The 25,540-nt window shown below is 41.0% G+C and overlaps 1 protein-coding gene across 1 annotated transcript in view; it reads left to right on the top strand.

Moving 5' to 3' along the window:
- pola1 (polymerase (DNA directed), alpha 1) overlaps window positions 1–25,540 on the top strand; it is a gene marked incomplete in the record, with an annotated part of 69,428 nt that overhangs the window by 20,634 nt on the left and 23,254 nt on the right. Inside the window, 8 exon segments of the mRNA XM_034132627.1 lie at window positions 7,433–7,465; window positions 7,672–7,764; window positions 7,854–8,059; window positions 8,455–8,587; window positions 9,734–9,865; window positions 10,142–10,316; window positions 15,543–15,724; window positions 23,954–24,085. Coding sequence (XP_033988518.1) covers window positions 7,433–7,465; window positions 7,672–7,764; window positions 7,854–8,059; window positions 8,455–8,587; window positions 9,734–9,865; window positions 10,142–10,316; window positions 15,543–15,724; window positions 23,954–24,085 — 1,086 coding nt within the window.

The raw sequence follows: 25,540 nt of genomic DNA, 5'->3' as shown, positions 1-25,540 counted from the left end.
TTCTGCTGTAATTGAGTCTCTGTCCTTGTGTTTAAAAACAGCCTGACAGGAGCTCGTAGTTCACATTATTGGACGGCATGCAGAGTGAGGAATGGGTAACGGAGCCGAGGGTGTGGAGAGGTCAAAGTTTGCTTTGGGTTAAACATCTATGTGCACTTGTGTGTGTGTGTCTGTAATGAACGCTAAGTAAATATTGTTGCCCCCCGGTGTCCCTCATGCAGATTCTGTGTCATTCCTCTTGTCCTGTAACAAATCATTTCCCCCCCCCCGAATTTAGAAATACCAGATCACGTCTCGTGTGTTTGAGTAAACACCGTTGTCCCCATTGCTTTCATTCAGTCGCCGCTGCAGTCTCAGAACCACAAAGGTCATTTTGACATTTCCCCGAATTAGATTTAAGAACACATAAGCTGTGATATGTGTGTGTGTGGGGATGTTTCCACGCCGTCCACCGCGCTGGCTTTGCTCCTGCTAGGAGAGGACTTAACAAATAGTCACATGGGAGCAGCGCTGCTATTTTGGCAGGACAGTCGGAGGTTTCAGAATCTAAACAGCGACTTTAGTAACGCGCTCTAATGAGGCCATGTGAGACCGGGATAATGTCGGGGATTATAACTCGTTACGTCTGACACATGGCGACTTTATCACGGTCACTGGTGGTTGTTAATGAGACGATAATTAGTGTGTGGTTTTAGCTGACTTTACAAGAAGGTGATACATGTAGTTAGTTATAATAAAACCTTTACATTTATTGATAAAGAAGACATTTATTGATCAATCAAACCAACATGTATACCGATATTAGGGCACGATATCACGCTTTTACCACGCAATTATCCTGGCCACAAGTATTAAATGATACTGCGATATCTGTAGATTATTTTAATATAATAATCCATTAGTTAATTTACATGTGTTTAGCCACTTTTTTGTTTTAAAGTAATGATGCATTTGCTGATAAGAGGCAGTGCCAGTAATGATCTAGGGACACTAGATTACTTCCACAATAAAAGCATATGTTTATTATTAACATTCAAATATGTCATTAATTAAATATCACAGTTATTGTCAACACACACCTCAAACAAATAGCTTGAATGTAACTACAGCTTGATTTATGGCATGTAGAAAGTTGTAATTTGCACATTTAAACCTGTAATATATATTTGTAGGTTTACTTATGAGAAGGGGAAACACTTTTGTATTTATTCGTTTTATTTTGAAGGGAACATGTACCATTTAAAAAGCCTCTTAAGCTTCAAATCTCTGTGTGTTTGGCAGGTAGTGTCTATGTATTGTGTTCTGTAAAGTTTCAATTCATTAAAAACACTTTAAAGTTCAGATAAAAATATATTCATAGAAATCAGGCCCGACGCAGTGAATGAAATTGTAGCTGATGACAAAGGTCATTTCTTCTTCTACTGCCTGCTATCTCAAATATCACATTTTAATCACCATCCCTTTTTCACTATCTATCTACACATGCGTTATTTATTTCCCCGGCGACATTTTAAGAATCCATCGGTGGGTCCTTTGCCTGCGGACAGAGTGACTCATCAGGACGTTAAAGTGCCACATTTTTAATTTCCCGGCAGCAGAGGCACCGCTGTCATTGTCGAGTTATTCCCAATGAGCGCCGGCGTGTGTGATCTCAGCCGGGTGTTTTAAATCAGACGAGGCTTTACAGCGGATTGACCCTCCCAGTAGCAGACATGAGTACACAGCAAAGGCATCTGCCAGGACAGGTGTGTGTGTGTGTAAGAGTGTGTGTGTGTGTGTGTGTGTAAGAGTGTGTGTCTTTGCATTCTTGCATGCAAGTGAATTCATTTCAGTGAGAAAAAACATTTCTGAGGAGATAGACAAATCTTTTATGCATCTTTCGTGTGAGATTGCGTTCGTGGAAAAGGGGTGTGTGTGTGAGAGTGTTTAAGAGTGTGTGTGTGTGTGTTTGCATTCTTGCATGCAATTGAAATCATTTCAGTGAGAAAGATCGTGTGTGTGTGTGTGTGTGTGTGTGTGTGTGTGTGTGTGTGTGTGTTGTGTGTGTGTGTGTGTGTGTGTGTGTGTGTGTGTGTGTGTGTGTGTGTGTGTGTGTGTGTGTGTGTGTGTGTGTGTGTGTGTGTGTGTGTGTGTGTGTGTGTGTGTGTGTGTGTGTGTGTGTGTGTGTGTGTGTGTGTGGTGTGTGTGTGTGTGTTGTGTGTGTTGTGTGTGTGTGTGTGTGTGTGTGTGTGTGTGTGTGTGTGTGTGGGTGTGTGTGTGTGTGTGTGTGTGTGTGTGTGTGTGTGTGTGTGTGTGTGTGTGTGTTGTGTGTGGTGTGTGTGTGGTGTGGTGTGTGTGTTGTGTGTGTGCTGTGTTGTGTGTGTGTTGTGTGTGTGTGTGTGTGTGTGTGTGTGTACAGGTGCTATTTCAGTCGGCCGACTGTCATCCCAAAATGCTTTTCAGCTGAGTGCTTTTCAAAACAATCGTCACTGGCTCTCTTTACAAGGGCCCTCAGCCGCTCTGAGGTTTGAAATGCTGCCTCTGATCTGCTCATGGGGGGGGGGGGGGGGTGGTATGTGTGTGAAGGGGTATTAGCTTCATTGTGCATCTCTGTATTATATTTTATTGCTTCCCTTTCAATCTATAACCCATTTGTCACTCGTCCAACGCGGGTCAGACAGGACTCGTATTGTTATTTAAAGTTACCGCCTGACAAAACACATGAGATATTTTGATGAGGAGGGAATACATGACATCTAAATCCCTCGTAAATAAGGCCAGCAGATCGCTGAACAACAGCTGAGGGAAAGCCAGATATCACAACGAGGCTGAACCTCTCATCAATTAGCATGGCTTCATGCAGGATCACACGATAATGTGACGCACATGCAAAGACATGATACTAGTGAGTTAGAAGCACTACATTAAAGGGATTGGAAGTTGTCAATTGGGGAAGAGCAGATGTAGCAATAATGGGTGCAACACTGTTCAAATCCGGAGCTCTTGCAGTCCACAAATGTATATATTATAACAATAATTAGTATTTTATTCCCTCTGCAGTATTTAATTGTACAGCCTGTTCTATTCAACATGTTCATAGTCTACTTATTCATGCTTTTAATACCTGCAGCATTGTGTCACTTGCACGATTTAATGACTTTAGTACAATGTATGTTGCTCTGTTGGAGGAGCCTGGGACTTTTAATTGAAGCTTTTAATTGCTAATAGCTATTGTGCGAATGACAATAGTACCTTTTAACTCTTGAATCAAATGCAAAGACATGAGGCATTGTTAAAAGCACTACATTCAATTGGACTTCAAGCTGTGAGAAGTCGAGCCAGAAACTGTGAAGTGCAGATTTTACAATCGGCTATTTAAAAGTGTAGTTGTATTTGTGTTAAACCTCCATTGTATGTAACTTTTTCGACTCGATATCTGTTCAATAAAACCCAGCTTTCGGCTTCGTCCAGCTGCAGAAGTCGGGGTTTGTCATTTCTTTTGGACCTGTGCTCCTGTAGTTGTCTCCCTCGTTCCCTTCCTGGCAGCTTTGAGTGTTACACAGTACGGTCGCACCACTTAACTACATCTTTTAGCAGCTTTGGCAGGGTCAGACGCCCTGGAGTCTCACGGCAGACTGTTGGGTAAATTATGTTTTAAAAATGGGGAGGACAAAGTGAAAAATGTCACCTGTGAGCTGTGAGAGTGTTGAAGTACTGCAGGAACTCTGCACTCAGCTGGAGCGCTGTCCAAAATGTTTCTGCAGAGTAATGAAGCTGCGGCATGCTGCAGGTTTATCTAATTAGTAAGACTGCAAATCTGATTATTATTTTCATATAGTTTAGAGAGTCTGAAGATGGTTATACGACTATTTCAACGACGAGTTTTCATTTTTTCTGAATCCAGCAGTTATTTTCTTACTTGTTTGCTTGATAAAATATCAGAACACATATTCATCCTAAACTCTTAAAGGGGACCTATCATGCAAAATGCACTTTTGTACGTCTTTTATACATGAATATGTGTCCCCGGTGTTCCAGGGAACTCACCAAGTGTCAGAAAACACAACCCTCTCTATTTTCCTCCATACCCAAATCTCTAAAAAAGGGGCTGCAACGGATCTGATAAAAACTGATCCAGATTTGAACACTGTCCTGACGTCAGGACGGTGGCGCTACGGCTATTGGGCCAACTCCACCAATCAGGAGGAGACAGCCACGGGCATTGCCGTTCGAAAGCGCTGGAGACGCTGTAGTACATATGCCAGGCCTGTAGGTGGTGCTGTTCTCACTGAATCTGCCCTTGCTAAAACAGATCTAAAAAATGTCAAATTGAGCGAAATGAGGCATGGCTAAAATGCATGATCTGTTTGGTATTTTGAAAAAAAAAAAAGTATAAATATGCCTTATATAGGTATGGTCCTACACTATATTATTCAAATATAGCATGATAGGTCCACTTTAAACTCAAGGCGTTGTCTTTAAACTTTTTGCAGGTTTATCTAAAGAGGATTTTAATGTTAAGGTTAATTAGTAGGACTGCAAATCGTATTGTCATATAGTTTAGACTAGAGAGCACAAAGTACATTTTGAATCTAAAGATGCTTATACGACTATTTCAACAACGTGTTTTCATTTTTTCTGAATCCAGCAGTTATTTTCTTACTTTTTTGCTTGATAAAATATCAGAAACTAGCAACACATATTCATCCTAAACTCCCAACTTCCTGTCTTTAAATATCTTCTTTTGGCGAGGAGGTGGAAGACCAGGAAATCTCCAAATGTTTTCTTTGCCATTTTTGCATTAAAAATTACTTAAATGATGAATCAATTATCAAAATGTTGCGCAAGTATTATATTGACTTATAGAGTTGTCAATTATGTAAAATGTGTTTTTCATGAGATTTGGGTTTTTACCTTCATTTCTATCTAAGAAATGCGAGTAGCAGTAGTAAATAGCGCTGTACAGTACAGTGCTAAGTGTGCAGATGAAGAGGCATGCCATCTAATTTGACCTCTGACCCTCCTTGACCTTTTGCAGCCAAAATAATGTGACTTGACACCTGAGCTCTCACCTTGAAAATTAAGGTTGGGGTAGCGACAACGAGTGTTTGAAAATTAAGTTAACCCAATACTCCTGCTTCGATCCTTCACAGCGTTTATCAGTGAGCTGCTCAACTACTGTCCAGTCATTTACACTGTTTGAACAGAGGAGCTGAGAAGAAAGATGTGACAATTCACTGAGGTTTTTATTGAGTTATTGATGTGTTTTTTAAATGTTAAGTATTAGTTAAAAGAAATAGGGCAAATAGGACATAGAAGTGACTTACTTTGACTTGTTGTGGATGCCAAATGATGAAACTTCACAGGACTGAAAGCATATTAAATCTTAATGACATCAAGAACTTAAATATTTTCATTCATTAGGATTATTAAATGTCAGCAAATAGAAACCACCGTCATAAGTTTCCAGAGCTTTTCAAAAATCTTTATTTATGCGACAAACTCGATTTAGAAAGTCAGAGACAAGCATCTGTCAAGCTTTAATGAGTGAAGTTATGCTAAAAAAAATAGTCAAATTAACAATAAAATGGCTGAAAATACGTTTTCTGTCAACGTATTGATTGTTTGTTCCGCTGTTTGACAATCTAGTTGATATGAAAGACTTGTATTTCTGAAGGACACGGCGTCAGGTTGAGTAATTCGAGTGAAGCTTGTGCAGTTGTTGGCTTCAGTACGAGAGGCACACACACACACACACACACACACACACACACACACACACACACCTCCCCCGCGGGGCTGTGTGTTTGCATTGGTTCCTATAGTATGTGTGTGTTGGTATGTGTCTGAAGATGACACACACACCGTCAGTTTGTCACAAATTGCATCATGGTCAAACGACTTGTCTTTCACACGGCTCATTCCTGCCGGGACTGACGGCGTATGGAAAACCTTCTAAATGAGTCCGCACATCAATTACATCAACGCATTCACACCTCGCTCGCCCCATAACACCAACCCCTCCGCCTCTCTCTCTCTCTCTCTCTCTCTCTCTCTCTCTCACATCTCTCTATTCATCACTCCTCTGCCCTTTCCTTCTGTCTATTCTCTGATCATTCCAGCCTCTCCTCTTTCACCGCTTCCCTTTGCTGCTTTATCATGGCCACAAGTCTCATTTTCACTTTGTTACAAGTTTAGGGGACAAGGTACAGAAGCTAAAAGAGTTACAGCAGTTCTTTTAAAGCGTCAGCTAAAGCATTGAAATCACACATTTTAAAATTAAGCCATAAAATGTCAATATCTAGTTAAAAAGTGGTGTTAAAAAAATCTTGCGTCTACATTTGAGACGTGTCGATATAACAAACACCTTGACTCAATAGGGTCTAATTAATGTGACCAATGACAACCTGATAGCGGCTCCTTTTCTTCAGGAGCGTATCAATATTTTCGTACTAATCAGACATTAATTGATACTCGTTGAAATGTCTCAAAATGTTAACTTTTGCTCAGTAGATTTCTCCACCTGCGACTAAATCTAAACACGTCCTCTTTAGTGTGTGTGTGTGTGTGTGTGTGTGTGTGTGTGTTTGTGGTGAGACCTTGACCTTGACTGCAGTCCCTAATGGAGGAGGCTGTTCTGTGAACGAGTCCCTACTCCCTTCCCCCCCCCCCCCCCCTTGCCGTATAGCGGTATGTATCAGCCCATAAAGCATGCTTAAGTCCCACTCTGGTTTCAGGGAGTGGACCCCCCCCCCCCCCCTCTTGGTTTAACCCCCCCTCCCTCTCGTTCCTCACACTCTGAAATAGCCACGTCCTTGTCCCCACACCGAGTACAGGACGAGTGTGAGTGTGTGTATATATGTGTCTGCGGTTGATTGAGGAGCAGATTGCTGGTGACAGGTCACACTGCGTTCTGTCCCTCCGACCCCCCAGATTAGCCACCCGGAGGCCCCCCCCCCCTCTCCCTCTCTTATGGACCCCCACCTGTTGGGATCCCTCTGCTGCTCAGATCACACACACACACAGACACACAGACACACAGACAGACAGACAGACAGACAGACAGAGAGTGGACAACCTGCGTTAACAGAATTCTCCTATTTGTCCGTCACTCACTCTGCTGGTGATAAAGGCCATTAAGTCATTAAGGTGTGTGTGTGTGTGTGTGTGTGTTGCCCGGCTGGGGTGTGTGTGGGGGTTGAAAAGACGCCTGTCACAGCACGCTCTCATAATTGCCCTCTTAGCCAATTATCCCCCATTTAAAAAGCAAGTCACCTGCTCTGCTACAATTCCACACACACACACACACACACACACACACACACACACACACACACACACACACACACACACACAGAGAAAATATAACCTAGGAACTTCATATTTAATAATAGTTTTTTTACTGGTCTGTTGATACTATCTTTATTCATTATGCTGTGTGTTTCCCTTCCAGATTCTGATGCACACCAAAGACCTGGTTCAGAAGGTGGGTTATTAAGTTAATATATTACAAATCTAGTCATGGAAAAAACTGAAATAAACTCAATATATGTCATTGATTTAATACAGTGCAACTATATATATATGTATGGTATATGTGGAAGTACATCTAGAGAAAGTACTTCCACTTATTCCTCATATTTACTTTATTGTCCAGCCTTGAAACTGATTTCGTTATTCGATGTGACTCAGATGAATCTTGAGGTCATCTACGGAGATACTGACTCCATCATGATCAACACGAACAGCAAGTCTCTGGAGGAAGTCTACAAACTGGGAAATAAGGTTAGAAACAGAAGAGAATTTGTGTATTTCCTTTCTTTAAGTTTGGACGTTTTTCCTTGAATGCATATATGTGTGTTTGTTTAATCCAGGTGAAAGCCGAGGTAAACAAGCTCTACAAACTTCTGGAGATCGACATTGACGGCGTGTTTAAGTCTCTTTTGCTGCTGAAGAAGAAGAAATACGCCGCCCTGGTGGTGGAGAACCACGGCGAGGGACGATACAGCGTGAAACAGGAACTCAAAGGACTGGATATCGTCCGCAGAGACTGGTGTGACCTCGCCAAGGAGTGTGGAAAGTACGTGACTTATCATAGATCTCACTTGTTTCGCATTAAACACAAATAGTAACCAGGAGGTCAAAGGTATGATAATACAAATAAAATAAATAATGGTTTCTCTCTGACAGGTAAGACACAAGACAACTGATGCAACAATATCAAATATAAAACACCTGCACTCTCATCTGCACACTTATGTAAATATATTTAACATGTTCATACAAATGCACAACTTTTCACTGTGATATATGTTTCAATAGTTACGTTATCACTTTGCTGTATTATGATTTTAATTTGTATTCTATTTTATGTTTAAAGTGTGAATCCTGTTTTTCATTCGGACCGTGTTGCTGAATTTCCATCTTATCTTATCTCTTCTTAAAATGTGTTCCTCTCCTCTGTTGTTCTTGCAGCTACGTGATTGGTCAAATCCTGTCGGACCAGAGTCGTGACGTGATTGTGGAAAACATCCAGAAACACTTGGTGGAGCTGGGAGAGAAAGTAGCAGCTGGAAGTGTTCCACTCAACCAGTACGAGATCAACAAGGTGAAGACACGGCTATAAGCATCTACATTTCCACACCTTGATAGAAAAGTATTTTAAAGGGATAGTTCAGATCGTCCAATGGGGCGGGGGGGGGGGGGGTGTTCTATGAGGTACTGAGGACCGAGGTAGCAGGAAGACTTGATTTAGACGACTAAATTGAATATTAATTGCACTAATATTTTCACCGCTTTCAAAGCCAGCTTCCAGTACAGAGCCTAGTTTTCTACCACTAACATGTGTGTGTGTTTATTTAATGATATTGGTTAATTGGAACTTATAGAATAGAATAGAATATGGAGGGATGAACCCCTCTGTAATGGTCTCACATGCAGAGCACACAGTGAAATGTGTTCTCTGCTTTAACCCATCCTAGCACCAGGAGTCTAGTACTAGGAGCAGTGGGCAGCTATTGTACAGCGCCCAGGGAGCAATGGGAGTGAGGGGGGAAGGGGGGGTGTCCGGTGCCTTGCTCAAGGGCACCACGGCAGGGCAGGAGGTGAACTGGGACCTCTCCAAGTAGCAGTCCACACTCCATATTTAGGTCTGTTCGGGGACTTGAACCGGCGACCCTACGGCTCACAGTCCAAGCCCCTACTGACTGAGCCACTGCCGGATGTCACAAAACACTAACAAACGAAGTCATCCACGGAGACCAGCTACTCCTGTTTTCTTCCATTTTAAATCTAAATTTGACAATGGCTTTAAAGAGAGCATAGATTGAGGCTTTAGTTCGCATCAAAACTTGAATAACTTTTTTGAGGTGAGCTTCTTGCTTGTATTCCTGTCCATTTCTTCAATTGACATCTAAGATAAGATAAGATGGACCTTTGTTAATCCCTGTGGGGAAACTCAGTAGTTCAAACAGCAACAGGGTAAGAATGAAAAACAGGACAGCATGGAGTAATTAAATTAAAGATACAATCAAAGATAACAATTAAAATGATAAAAAAACTATGAAATAAGAGATTTAAAATGAACATATATACATATTAGATATATTTACATGTATCTACGTATCGATTATGGATCTTACAATTCACATGTACAATAAGAGTGAAACATGTTCTGGTAGATGTTGGCTGCATTTAAATTGAGTTTATTCTATTCTGTTTCTCCTGTCGTATAATCGTCGTGCTTCCCCTCCAGGCTCTGACTAAAGACCCTCAGGACTACCCGGATAAGAAGAGCCTCCCTCACGTGCACGTCGCTCTGTGGATCAACTCTCAGGGGGGTCACCGGGTCAAAGCTGGAGATACCGTCTCCTACATCATCTGCAAGGTGTGTGGAGCAGAGGGGAAATGATGAAGTTATTTCAAAATATATTAAAACAAGATACATTTGAAAGAAAGAAGTACAAAGTGGTTGTCTTGCTTCTAGTTAAAAAAGATGACATCCTTCATTGAAAGAAGGTTAGCACAAGATCAACATGTTTGAATCCATAGACAGCCGTCCATGTCTTTAGGATTAGCATTCGATTGAAATCAGCATGTTGTCACAAAGATGGATTTTGAGTAAACTCTGTAGTATAACCTTCTCTCTTCTGTCCCCCTTCAGGACGGCTCCACGCTGGCGGCCAGTCAGAGGGCGTACGCTCTGGAGCAGCTTCAGAAGCAGGAGGGTCTCAGTCTGGACGTGCAGTACTACCTCGCCCAGCAGGTTCACCCCGTGGTGTCCCGCATCTGTGACCCCATCGAGGGCATCGACGGCGTGCTCATCGCCACCTGGCTCGGTGAGATACCCTCGACTGATGTGTTTAAAGTTAGGAGATAATTGGGACAAAGAAAACTTTCCAAAAAGCTAATTATGTAACTTTCGGAATATCAATTTGTTTTGAATATTGTATTTATTTTGGATTATTAACGCACAGCATACAATAACGAAGAAGCACTCTATATAAAGCATTTGTGCCATTCTGGATGTTGCATTATATACACTATACATACTTATATTATTATATGTATATTTTCCTTAAACGTTCTCTGCACTGTTTGACCCATTTCAGTTCTTACGTACATGTCAAGAAACACAGATCATGTCAAAATGCTGAAATGTTAGAGTTTTTTTCACAGTTTTTTTACTCTTCCATGATGATTGCTTTACTGGTACAAGGTATGCATTAGGATATGTTTAAATAAAAGTCCTTACGGCATATTTAGTGTGACTATAAACTAGGGATGGGATGCCTAAGTTGATTACATATTATCAAATGGAATAATTCAATGTATACGACAGTGCCATAGCTAAATGTGTTTGGTCTAAAGGTGTGTTTTGCTCCGCTCACCGGACCCTCACAGCGGGCAGAGCTGCAGGTGCTGATCTCTCTTTCTCTCGCGTCGCGGTTATACTTCACTCGCATTTATGTCCAAATCCATCAGATCTAGCTAGTTCTATCTAATGGTATGGCTGCTGCCCCTCCCTACACGCAGATCACACAGACTCAAACCTCATCTTATGCCCAAATTCCAGCTGAGAGGGTCTTCTCTACAGCTGGCCTGATTGTGAATCGCCTCCGCACCCGCCTCTCTCCTGAGTAGACATGCTCATACTCTTAAACAAGAATGAGTATTGAATAGCTGCATTCTGTGCATAGGCCCTGTTACAGGTTGTTGATCTCTGTTGTGATAGGGTTACGTTACCCTAACCCGTGATGTTGTTCGTGTATGATCCCTCTTTCATTTAAAAACCAAGTTATGTTTTAAGCATGAAAGCTGTAGGCCTATAGCTGTCAGCTGTTCAAACGGTGATCACCAGTTTATAGGATATGTACATTTCGGTTAACCGTTTTTTTGGAGGTCGAATATTCGAATATACATTTGCTTTCAAATTCCCATCCCTACTATAAACTTTGTCATTTTGATGATCTATGACTGACATCTAAATATGTGCTCATCGCCACGTGGCTCGGTGAGATACCCTCTACTTTAGGAGACTTTAGTTTTATTGAGAGGGAGGGCCGATGTCACTCAATTATGACTTGGGAAGAATGACTACAAGTCAAGCAGTTTGTACAATAGCAATTAACATATATATGTGAAACAGCAGTAAACGGTAAACCACTCAATCATGTTGGATTTTTACTATATAGGTATTTTTAATTGTGAAAATATTGCTTGTATTAAACTTTTTTTTCTTCCCCTTACATTTATTTATAATGTATACATTGAAATACTTAGTTCAAATACGACCATGAAACTTGTGTCTGTTCAAATAGAAAAATAAATTACAGAAATGTGTTAATGTGAAATATTCACTTCAAATAATTTGAGTGGTAAATGGATTCTTTGAGAGTAGGCAACCCTATGTCTCTCTCGTGTTAAATTATGACTATACATACTTTTTTTTATTACAGAAATAAGTTCAAAAAATAAGTCAAATGTTTGATCAAAGTGTTTAATTCAAATGTAGTAGGTTCAATGTTTTTAATGGGTTAATTCGGATATAGGCATGTCATTATAAATTGCATTATTGGCCCAGAAATAATTGCAATAAACATTATTATTGTCATATTAAGACCACTTTATTCCACTGTTATAATGATATAATACCTGTGAGTAAAGTCTTTCAAAGGGCAATAGCTTTTATTTCTCAAGAATATTTAGACAGTGGAATATGAAAAATAAAAATGTCTAAAACAAAAGAGAAAAATACACAAATAAAACAATAATTAAAGTGTTTTCTCGCTCCGTCAACAAAGCCTTGCTGTTTTTTCCTGCACCATGTTGGGTAAAATGTTGGTTAAAACTGTACTGAAGAACACCCATGTTAATCATGGATGTATAATAAGAACTGGATACAGCGTGGGAGGCGGGGTCTCGTTCTTTCCTATGAGAGCTGCTCATTGGCGCATGAGGACAAAATGGCCCAGCTTTTAAAGAGAGCGAAACGTCACAGATTACCCATCATGCCTAGCTGTCAGAGCAGAAGAACCCGTATGTGCGCTCACAGAGCATGCGCCCCTTAAGCCCCGCCCCCCGAGCTCCCACTCTCGGCTCAGTAGAATGAATGGAGAGAGAAAATAAATCTAGATTCGGCTTTTAAGGTCCTTACACACCAAACCGACACAGACGGACCCGACTGTTGTGTCGCCTCACGTCTCTGCGTCTTGGCCATGTGTCACACTGGAACACACCGCAAAGACTTCAGCCGACGGCCAAGTAGCACGTACGAACTGCGCATGCGTGAGTGGCAATAACTCTCCTTACCAGCAGGCGGCGGTAGTGTGTATTCGTCATTCAAAAGAGGCAACAACCGGAAGACAGACTGCGTGATAACCGAGAGAAGAAGAACAGACTGCGTGATAACAGAGAGAAGAAGAACAGACTGCGTGATAACAGAGAGAAGAAGAACAGACTGCGTGATATAAACCAACAACAAATAGCGTGTGCGTTCCATGTTCACTCTACAGCGAGAGGCTCATGGGGCTTTCCCGAACCTGTGTCGAGAGCTGGAGTTAAATGAAATCTCAGATTTGCCTTCTTAATAGTTTGTTTGGGTCCCTCACTTCCGTTTCGCTTCTCATGCACTGATTCGCTAAACTGAACAGCCAATCAGAGTGATTTCTTTGGCCGACGGCCTTGACACAACGCTCATCGACGGCCTGACATCTATCGACGGCCGAAATCGGCTTGGTGTGTAAGGGACTTTAGTGCATTTTACAACTTTAAGGACCAAATTATTCTAATAAGGGCTATAACATAATTCATACTGGGTAGTTTATTTAGTTTTAAAAAAAGTATCCGCTAATTTACAGACGTCTCTTTCCCAATGTTAGTCAATGGGGAAAAGTCTTTCTGGGCCGGGTGACGTCACGAACTGATACGGAAATTGTAGTATCGCCGTTTGGACACAACGAATATTTTCATCAGAGTCCGGCGCACTTCCTGGGGGCTTGATGTTAACACAACGATATGGAGGTCAGCTAAAAATGATGGAGGTCACGTCCATATTTCATAGGATAAGTGTAACGTCATCATTGTGCCGACCTACCTGCAGACCTTTTTAAAAATAAACACTGGCCCTGAAGTATTTGTGGGGCATGGCTTACTCTGAGTGATGGTCCTAATCTCTCTTTATGTATGTGTTAGCATTAGTCAAAATTCCCGTTTTATAGCCCGTTGACAGCTGAGGCAGCCAAACATAGAAAAGCTGTCACAACTAATATCACAACAGACTCATAAAGGTACAAAGTAGATGTTTCAGTGTTGACTGAAAGTCATAAAATTAAGCAGGGACGGATGGAAAACTTCTAAAGTATTTTGTCTGCTCTGTCCCAGCAACTCCTCTGATTATCGTAGGTTAAAGTAATAAGATTTTCATTTCATTTCAAACCTTTATTTAACCAGGTGGTCGCATTGAGATCATTGATCTATTTTCAAGGGAGACCTGCAGCAAGTAGGTTACACATGAAACATAAAACAATAGAAAACAATAAGGACATCATATTTACAAGCTACATTTACATACCTATCAACATTTACAAGTACCAACAGTATCAAAGAGCATTGCACCTATCCGAGCTTTAAAAACAGGCAGTGGAACCAAATTGCCAAATTCTTTTTGCAGACTGTTCCAAGCAAGAGGAGCTGCGCACGTAAAAGCTTTCGTCCCTAAGACACTGGGTGTTTCTCAATGTCGAGTACGCTTGCTTGGTAGCACATGTCTTCCGAGCGTCTTGCTTCAGAAGCGAGGCAAGAATACTTCCTGGCATTCGGAAAACAAAGAGTGGAACAGGCGAGCAAGTGTGCAGGTGTGCATCATATGAGAGGCCCCGCCTCTTACATTTTCCGCCACAGATTTGGGGAAATTGGTCCGTGAGCAAAGCATTGTGGGGATTTTAAGACCGCGGAGTCTACACATGTGCAGCCTCGAAATTTCTCCAAACGAAGTACGCCGGGCTCGGTAGATTTCCAAGTATGCTTCGGCGGCACTCGATGACGTAGTATGCTTGAAATAGTGGCTCTGGAGCAGCTTTACTCGAGATTGAGAAACACCCAGTCCTTGCACTTGGCACATGTAACAAAACCACATCATGTGATCTCAGGCAATAGCAACTCTCTGTGTGATCAGAGAGCAGATGTAAGGGAGGCGTGTGGCGTAGTGGGTTAGTGCGTTGGTGTTGGGATCAGGGGTGGCACAGGTTCAAACCCCACTGCAGTCAGCATGTCGTTGTGTCCCTGAGACACTACACCCCAAATTGCTCCTGTGGGGATTGTCCACAGTATTGAGTATGTAAGTCGCTTTGGAGAAAAGCGTCTAACATGTCATGTAATGTAAGATGGGAGTTTACCCAGCATGGCTTTGTAGATGAACATGTACCAATGACTGAGCCACCGTACAGTAAGTGAAGGCAGACCTGCTCTGGCATACAGGGTACAGTGATGAGTAAGTGCTTTACAGTTAGTAACACATCTCAGAGCACTGTGTCAGATAGGAAGTACTTTATTGATCCCAATTTGGAACATTTTTGCATTTCAGCAGCATCAAAGGACATGGCATCGCACAATACAAATTTAAAGAAATAAACATTCAACAACAATGTAAATCTCAATTGAAATTAAATAGCATTAAAAAATAAGTAGAAAATATAGTCAGAGGGTAAAGTATGACTTGGGAGGAATAAAATAAAGAATAAAATATATAGGAATTTGTTTAAAAGTTCAAAAAGATAGTTAGATGTCATTATAAATAGCATTATTGGCCCAGAAAAAATTGCAATAAACATTATTATTGTCATATTAAGACCACTTTATTCCACTATAATGATATAATACAGTAAAAAAAAAGTAGAAAATATACATGTTGAATTACAAATGTACAGTAACAACACATAAAGCAGGATATTATATATACATAAGTATGTGAGGAATGGAATATTAAATATTAGATTGAATATAAATGCAACAGGATGAAACGACAGGGAGTTTTAAACCAGAATCATCTTGTTTTTTTACACCAGGTCTGGACCCAGGTCAGTTTCGCGCGCACCAGCAGTTCCAGAGGGAGGAGGAAACAGGCGGCATGCTGGGAGCTCCGGCGCAGCTGACGGACGAGGAGCGATACAAAGACTGCGAGAGTTTCACCTTCACCTGTCCTCAGTGCAGCACAGACAACATCTACACCTGCGTCTTCGAAGGGGCGGTGAGTGAGAGTCAGACATCACAGTCCACCATTACTGCTACGCTGCTATGTCCGCTATCAGTTTGTGTACAGACGGAGAGATCGAAATACCGTTTCCCACAATCCCGTATATAATTATATGTATGTCGCTGTCGGCTGTGCGTAATGATGAAAAGCTGGTTCGAGGGGCCCCCAGTGAATGTTTGCCTAGGGCCCCCACAGACTCTAGAATCACCACTGCCTATGGCTACGCTACTATGTCTGCTTACTAAAAGATTTGAACACTTATATTTATCCTCAAGCTTTAGGAAAACTGTATTTTTCCACTTAACTTAATTATATATTATATTTTCTGTATACGCATAGTCACAAGGGGCCTTCTGGTGGAAATACTTTTATCTGCAACATCATACTGTGTTTACCACGCAGTGCAGGGAGGATATAATGCTTGTATTTTGACTTAATTTTAGCTCGCTGTACCTGATAAACTGGCAACTGAGTTCATATGAAACCTATGCAACCAGTGTTCATTTTGTCATATAAAACTAAGACTAAATAACTTCTTCAACAACCTTTTATTTTATTTTATAAATGTTATGGCTGTGACGAAAAAATTACAAGTTGTCACTTTATTATTTATTATATACAGGGTTCCCGCGGGGTCTTAAAAAGTCTTACATTTGATAATCAGAATTTAAGGCCTTAAAAAGTCTTAAATATGATAAAAAAAAATAAGAAAGGTCTTAAATATGATTTAGAAGGTCTTAAAAATGATGGGATTTGAAAGGTACTTCTGTGTTGCGATCGCGTCTAAATGTGTTTTGGGGGAAATGTCCGGGCTGCAAAGTAACCAGTACGCTAAGAGCCCTTCAGTTCCCCCCAACAATCTGTATTGAAATAAATCAACATGGAACCAGTAATCACTAACTTTGTTTCCCCTGGCCCCTTATCGGAGAACACCCAGCTAGTAACCTAGCAACCAACCAAGCTTCAGCTAGCAGCAGTCAGAAACTCAGGTATCTTCGAATCTACTTACAAATAAATATGGGGAAGTGTAAGTTCAACCGTATTTGGTTGGAAAACATCGAATTTAGTGCTTGGTTGAAACCAGTGGAGGGGAACGTGTTTGAAGCCCGCTGCACCTTTTGCAAACAAAATTAGCGTTTGTTTTGCTAATGTAGCGTTAGCTGGTGCAGCAGCTCCCGCAACAACATCGGGGGACCTCCGGGCGACGTTTGGGTCTACGTCAACCCTAAAAGCGGAGGTGCTGTGGACGCTAAATACCGTAGTTAAACACCAATCATACAACAGCATGAAGGCAGCAGAGCACTGAATATAGCTCTTGTCACACACACACACACACACACACACACACACACACACACACACACACACACAGACACACACACATACACACATACACACATACACACATACACAGAGACACACACACATACACACTTTTTGTCTAACACGCTAACACAGTTCTGGACTGTTATGCTGTTATGTTCAGTCATCGTTCTTATGATGAACATGAATACATTTACTTTGTAAGTAATTATGGGACGTATTTCTTCTTTCATAGCAATTTTCCTTCATACTTTCTTGCCGTGAAATAGGTCTTACATTTTATTCAAAGTGGTCTTAAAAAGGTCTTAAAAAGTCTTACATTTGAGTTGGTGAAACCTGCAGGAACCCTGTATATAAACACTAGCTGTGACCATATTAACATGCAATATTCTAGATGAATAAAGACAATAAATGTAGTTAAAAAAACTAAAAAAATGTTACTCAAATCTGTCTTTCAACAACAAACCTTGGCAGACAGAAATGACGCAATATTTTGGCTGAAATAATACATGTAACCCTAATGAGTAAACCACCTTTCATTGACAGAAGCTCTACTAAAATAGTGAGAGGCTTTTCTTTAACAATAAGACTGAAAACAGCTGACTAAATACACTAAAGGGAAACTAATAGGGACATTTAAAACATGACTAGGACTGAATAAAGAATAGCTAACAATAATAAAGCTATATCTTAGGCAGCAGCAGAATGAGTTGTGGAGATGCACACTCATCAGAGAGATTCAAATAAAGACAGAAATGACAAAGAGAAGATTGCTTTAATCACCATTGGTGTGTTTAACTGTTTAAATGGATTTTTGGTAGTGACTCGAGCACGAAAAGGCGTTTGAGTGTCTTTCTGTGAAGGACTCTCGCTGCAGTCATCCTCCATATTGTGTCTGCGTCTGTATTTTTAGACAGCTGCCTGGCTCCAACGCTGACTCTGTTTTCATTGGCATAGTTTGGACTCCACAACTTGAAAAGCCTTTCCTTAACCCCTGACACACACACACACACACACACACACACACACACACACACACACACACACACACACACACTGATCTCCTACCATTTGTCAGGCCAAGGTCGTGTGTGTGTGTGTGTGTGTTATCAGCGTCTAATGAGGAGCAGGGCACACAGCTTTTCCTCGTCTGAGAGACACTAATAAAACTGACAACGCTCGGTCCTCTGAAGGCGGGGAGAACTTGCATTAAAATAAAAAGGGAGTATTATAAACACACACTCCATAAAAGGTTCATATCATGACACACTGCAGCAGATACACTGGTATGTTTCAAGTGAGACACACACACACACACAGGAAACATAACAAAAAACTATCCAATTTAGTTTGACTTAATCTAATGTTTTTGCACATTTAAAAATATTGAAAGAAACAACGGCTGCAACAAGTTGATAAACAGAAAGAATCACTTTTCTAATATAGGTTAATCGTCTTTCAAAAAGATCTTTAAATTCTGTTTTTAGACGATTTCCTGCTCTTCTCGGTTTTACATTGTATTAAAGTGAACAAGACATTTAATCTCTTGGACTTTACAAAACTGGGATGTCGATTGTTTACAATTTTCTGTATTTTACATGATAATCCAGATATTAATTGATATTTAAAACAAGTTGTTGCAGCCCTTAAACACATACTTTCTTCTAAGGTGCTGTTTACACGAGAACGCAAACGGTTGTATCCGCTACTTTTCTCGTTCGTATAGCCCGTTCGTTCACACGAGGCCGTAACGGAAACGCGGAAACGGACCCCTAAAACGATAACGGGTCCCAAGGTGGATAGATCTGAGGACGGAACGCTCTGGGGGGCCAAACGGCTCCGTGTGTACGCCCTATACGATCATTTCCTGATATCGATGAAGCCATAGCCCCGCCTCTCCCCACCTCTGCTGCTCACTGCTGTAGCATGGTCAGTAGCTACTGACCATGATACAGATGTTAGTGCAAAATCTACAGCTCCTCTACCACAACCATCAGCAACAAGTGGACATGGAGAATTACATGAACTACATGTTGCTAAATCCACCGCGGGGCATAAACAGAAGCGCAACCATGGCAACCATGCTCAGGGGTCTTCTTCGCTGCTTTTGGTGTATTTTGTGGCAGAAGTTACTACGCCACTTACAGGCCCGGCATATGTACTACAGCGTCTCCAGCGCTCCCGAGCGGTCTCGTGTGAACGGAAGACTTTTTTAATATCGTATTTGGTTCGTTTGCGTTTCGTATGCGTTTGCGTGTAAATGGGGTCTAATACTTTAACAGTAGAATATAAACTTAACACAAAAAGTAAGGCAATTTGTGTTTGGTAGAGGATTTCTATGTTGTAACAATGCTTTTTGGCAATATTTTTCATGGGCGCACCCCACATACTCGGCTCTGCTGTTCATCCCACAAAAGCTTGTTCCTCACAAATGTGGTACCATTGGAAAGGTAAGAAAACAGGCTTTCCAACGGTATAAGATTTATTGCCAAAAAGCATTGTTACAACAGAGAAATGATCTACCAAACACAAATTGTCTTACTTTTTGTGTTAAGTTTAGTCTTTAAATGTTTGTTGGAATCACTCTGAACCAACCAACATCTGTCTGATTACTGGTTTGATTTTCCAGCATGTGTCAGAGGCCGGTATGCACACACACACACACACACACACACACACACACACACACACACAGAGAGAAAGTGATAAGACGGTAAGTTAATTAGGGTGGTGAGCATGGTCTAACAGCTCAGGGAGAGGGAGGACAGTTGGGCCTTGACTCCGGCGCTGAATCGGAGCCAGAGATGTTCGGAGGAGGCGTGACGGATGATGGAGGACAGACAGAGGAGGAGAAGATGTTTGATGGTGGAGGGAGGGCGGAAAGATTAAGAAACAGGGAGAAAAATCTGGATGAACTGCAGGGATTTCCCTCGGTTCAGTTTTAATAAAGCAAGGACGGGAAAGGAAAGAAAACAGTCAGGGTCGACTTTTTACATGCTGTTAAAATAGTTTTAAAGTCTTTGAAGGAGCACTTCAGCAGATACACTGGTTTATTTCCACATGAATTGGCTGTAAAGTCAAACAAATAATTCTGCACATAAAGAAATGTATAAAACAGAGCGGAAAATGTCAAAAGTATCTGCTTTTTGATATTGTTGACGTAATCTTTCTACCAAAAATGTCAGAAAATGCTGTTTTCATCCTCTCAAATGTGGAGATTTTCTTGCTTTTCTCTTTTACGTTATATTGGGGTGAATGTATTTGGGATTTAGACTGACACCTTGAACTTTGAGCAACTGCAAAAGCTTTCTTTCTATATTCTGACAGAGAAGAGACATGAATGAACAGTCAGGGCGAGACACAAATGTTTATTAAATAGTTTTCTAGAGGGCTTTTCAACGTGGAAGTTGTTTGGGTTGTTGAAAAATACTTGAAGGAGTGTTAAAAGATACGATCCTTGGTTTTTAAATATTTAAACTTTCCTCAGAAGCTTCACACATCATCCTTGAGTGTTTTTATTAAAAACTGTGAAGCAATAATTTAACCGGGGAGTTTTTTTTAATTTTGGTCGATATGATTTGTTTGGGAGGGGAGATTCCTGTTATGAAGCTTGGAATGAGAGTGGGAGGGGAGGAGAAGGGGGGAGGCTGCTTTCATCCAGAACAAACAGGAAAGAATAAAAACACATGAAGGAGAGGAAGAGGAGGGTAAACTGAGGAGAGGAAGAGGAGAGGAAGAGGAGTTGAGTGGGTTGAATCTGGGTAACACTTTATATTAAGGTACACAAATTAACCATCAACTAGTTGTTAATTAACATGCATATTATCAGTATATTGGCTCTTTATTAGTCATTATCAAACACTTATGAATGCCTTATTCTACATGACCATATTCTACATGTAATAAGCCATTAGTTGAGAGTTTTTCCTCAATAACTCTCTAATCAGTGCTTATTTATTGCAAGTAAGGAAGTTGTTGTACATGAGTTTTGGTCTTAATATGCTCTGCTCAATATGGGCCTAATAAGGCAGTAGTACCACAAGAATAGTACTTCTCCCATAATAACACTTAAAGGTGGGGTAGGTAAGTTTGAGAAACTGGCTCGAGATACACTTTTTGTTATATTCCATGGAATGCTCTTAACATCCCGATAGCAATGAATATCTGAAGTGCTTTGACAAAAAATCCATAAAAAAATGTCATCTGTGGAAGCTGTAGTACTGTAAAAAGCACGACCAATCATCTGAGCCGGCCCGGCTAAAATAACTGGATGGCCTACCTGCCTGTCAGCCTTCCATCTGTGCACAAACTTATCTCGTGCCCTCATTGGTCATGTGCGCGTTCGTGTGTGTTGGAGGAGGGGCTCTGTAAGGAAGTGGCAGATTTTTTTCCGGTTGTGTATTTTCAAATTCTAGCGCACTCGAGCTGGTTTCTCCAAAATTACCTACCCCACCTTTAATATAAAGTGTTACCAAAATCTGATGTATTTTCTCCCAAAAAAGGACATTTGTCGGCCCGTGTGGCATACCTGTTGTCGGCCCGTGTGACGTGTGGCATACCTGTTGTAGGCCCGTGTCACGTGTGGCATACCTGTTGTAGGCCCGTGTCACGTGTGGCATACCTGTTGTAGGCCTGTGTCATGTGTGGCATACCTGTTGTAGGCCCATGTGACGTGTGGCATACCTGTTGTAGGCCTGTGTGGCATACCTGTTGTAGGCCCGTGTGACGTGTGGCATACCTGTTGTAGGCCCGTGTGGCATACCTGTTGTAGGCCCGTGTGACGTGTGGCATACCTGTTGTAGGCCCGTGTGACGTGTGGCATACCTGTTGTAGGCCCGTGTGACGTGTGGCATACCTGTTGTAGGCCCGTGTGACGTGTGGCATACCTGTTGTAGGCCCGTGTGACGTGTGGCATACCTGTGAGTCATTGACTTCCTGCAGAAAGCTTTTCTTGCTGCCGTCAATGCATCATCTAAATGTTTTAAAGCTGTTATATTTAGTGTAATTGTTTTGTTCCGTGACTTCTTCGTTCATTGCATTAGCTGTAAACCGTCAATTGAGTGTTATTAAGGTCATGCTGACCTCCTTCTCTTCAGGCTACAATGATGTTAAAATGTCCTGCACTCAGGGGTGCTGTAAACCTTTTACACTTTCCACTTCTGTGACATGTGCTTTGTTCAGGTTTAAAGGGAATGGCCTGTGGTTGTTATGTTGGGTAACTGCTTTGATCAGTCCCTGCGCGCACACATATTAATGCACCGGACGCTTATATTATTAACTCTGCCGGGAGTCACATTGTAGTCGTTGATTGAGATTGTAGTAAATGCTTTTCTCTAAAAGCCTTTGTAACTAACTCCATCATGTGACAATCAAAAGGTAAAAGCCCCATATGTTTTCTACAAAGGCAATTTCACCTGAGAACAGTTTTAGTGTGACGTCTCTTTTAAAAAGAGAAAGGCCTGCTCGACTACTGGTGATGGAAAAATAGTGTATCGCAGGTTTCGTAAACATTACAATACGTTTAATTGAGCTGACACTTTTATCCAAAACAACTTAGAATAAGTGCAATAAATTATAAAGATACTCGGAATAGCAAGAAAGCTGCAGCTATATTTGCTTTAAATAAGACAAACGACTGTGAGTGCTGGAAGCCTCAGTTGATGAGAATGAACACTTTTTATTTTATAAAAAAATTATTAAATTCATTATTTATTAGTCATTATTATTATATTAAATTAATGATACTCAAATAGAAATATAATACAAAAAAAATATTTTATAAAAATTAAATAGTTAAAAAAAATAATATAAATATTATAATTATTATTTATTTATTTGTAACTATTTAATTTAAACTTTTATAAAAATATTTTTTTAATATTATATTTAAGCAATAGCTCACTTCAGGGTAATTAGCGAACCCATATTAGACAGAGCGTTGATCCATTATTTGGCTATTTATTTACATTAATGTGTATGCTGCCGTTTATTGTGCACCCACTGAAAACCTGTCCAGCATCAGTAGCATGGCTTACGTGGTTACTTGTATAGGCTGAGGTTGTACTCGGCTGTTGCTTGGCGTGGCGAGAACATTGCTCCACTTTCTCCGGTCCCCGAGATTCGGCTTCCAGTAGCTCTGGAGAGAGCTTTCGCACCTGTGGCCACTAACGGTCATAATTTCTCTGCTTTGTTTCAAGACCCGCATCAGAAAGCTTTTGAATGGTGGTACTTTTCCAGTTGGTCGACCTGCTCTTCACGTAGCTCTGCATGTCGTCGTTTAGGTGCTTTCTGGAGATAGGCACTGCTCAATCCACTCCTCCATAGTAAGACCACCCCGGAGGTCGAAGTTAACCTTAAATGTTTCCATCTTAAGCTTTGTTAGTTAGTTAGTTTCGTAACGGACGTAATGTAACAGTTGTAGCTTTTTCTCAGACGCGGAGGGATACTGACTTGTTGTGAAAAGTAACTACAATTCTACCCGTGATATACGCTCATGGCTAAGAACCAATCAGATTGCTTGATTTGACTTGTCCGTTTTATAATTCTATTTTTGTATCATTCATTTCTATTTCAACTTATTTTTAAGTCGTATTTATTTCTGTTGTGTTTAATGACGTAGGTGCCGTCGAGACAGGTTGGCTTTCATTTGGCGATGAAAAAATCCACCTTTTTTGACGTTCAAGATACTCAAACTATAATAATAATAATAATTCATTCTATTTAGAGGCGCCTTTCAAAGCACCCAAGGACTCCTTACAATTCATAAAATATTCTAAGGAAAGGTTTAAGAAAGTACAAAATGACCGTAACAGGGGACATGTACAGTGAGTAGGATTGTGTTTGCAAAGAGTTGTTCTAAGCATCAGTTAATTAACGGCGCCACCTTTGTCTGTGTTTCAGGGGGTGAAGTGTGAGCCCAGTTTGCTGCGCTGCTGTCACCTACCCTGTGGGGAACGTCCCATCGACCAGGCCGTCAACATCTGCAACAAACTGCTGCTCGACATCCGGCGCCACATCAAGAAATACTACTCCGTGAGTACAGCTCTCCACATTACAAAAAACTCGGCTTTACACACACTCAAAACCACACTGATGTATTTACTACTTCACCAAGAGGAGGGTAAACTGAGCAGGGTGTTACGGCCCGTCCACACAGCGGCGTTGGAAAAAGCTTGCCGGCGGGCGTGTCTGAAGCTCGACCAACAACCAATCACATGAATCTCCCGCCCCTGATACACAAGCAGCGGTTTGATTGGCTAGAGCTTGTACTGGCATATGATTTGATTGGCTGACGCTTCTGCCGAGGCTTCAAAAGTTGAACATTGCTCAACTTTTGCAGCCTGCAACGCCGCTTTGCTTCCCACAATGCAGTTCGGCGAAAAGTGACGTCACCCCATTCAAAGTGAATGGGCAGACGAGCCGTTAATGTGTGTAACTGCATTTTGAGTTAATTGACTTGAACTGGCGGAAAAGCTGATTTATTTTCTCCCAAAACAGGTAGAAATACTACTCCGTGAGTACAGCTCTCCAAATGACTACTGCTGCAAAACTCTGCTTCACACACACTCAAAACCACACTCGTGTATTTACTGCTTCCCCACCTGCAGGGACGCAAATGGATTTCATTTAGTTTTTATTCAGACTCCTTTAATACTGAAAATGGTTAGATTAGCACAGCTGGCCAGCCCATTTCTTTTTCACCTCTCTGAATCATTTTTCCTCCAAGGAAACTTCACAAAAACAAATCTCTTCAAAACATGAATAAGAAATATGAATTAAATGTACATTTTTCGCACCGTACCACTTTTTCTAGCATATCAAAACATTGCTAAAGTAACTTAATTATACTTAAGCTGACTAAATCAAAGCGTTCTGATAAACTGCATGTAATAAAATAGTCAAAAACATGTGAAAATTGACCCTCCAGTAAGTGTTTATGGAAAGGTTGGACTGTATTAACACAATTTGAGATTCAACAGCAGCGGTAATCATAAAAGAGGCCTTTTAAAACTGAATTTGGACGAGAGATGAAGGAAACCTCAGCAGGGCACTGCGCTGACATTTTCCACCAAAGAGCACATTATCCTCGCGAAATGAAAAGGGCAGGAGAGAGATTTGAAGGTGCATGATCCGTGAAAATACTTAATAATTCTTCCTTTGAATACCAAGTTTAACATGCACTATTTGTCAGGTTTTTTTTTTTTAATATCATAAGGTGACATTTAAATGATACATCTGGGGAAACTGGGTCATTGGAGAAACTGCACGAACTAGAAATACAACAAATGATTTGTAACTTTAAAGATCAGGCAGATTTGTCTCAATTATCCAGGGATGCTTTTTGCTTTAAAGAACATTTCCTATTTCCTACACGCTTTACAGGGTGAATACTTTTCTACAGTTACACACTTATTGACATCTCAGAAGCATGGAAGGTGGGAACATTGATCATTTGAGCTATATATTGTTAGCTAGTCACATTTACAC

This window comes from Trematomus bernacchii, unplaced genomic scaffold (genome assembly GCF_902827165.1).
Source record: "Trematomus bernacchii unplaced genomic scaffold, fTreBer1.1, whole genome shotgun sequence".
Classification (NCBI taxonomy): Eukaryota; Metazoa; Chordata; class Actinopteri; order Perciformes; family Nototheniidae; genus Trematomus; species Trematomus bernacchii.
This window is presented reverse-complemented; position numbering and strand designations above follow the sequence as displayed.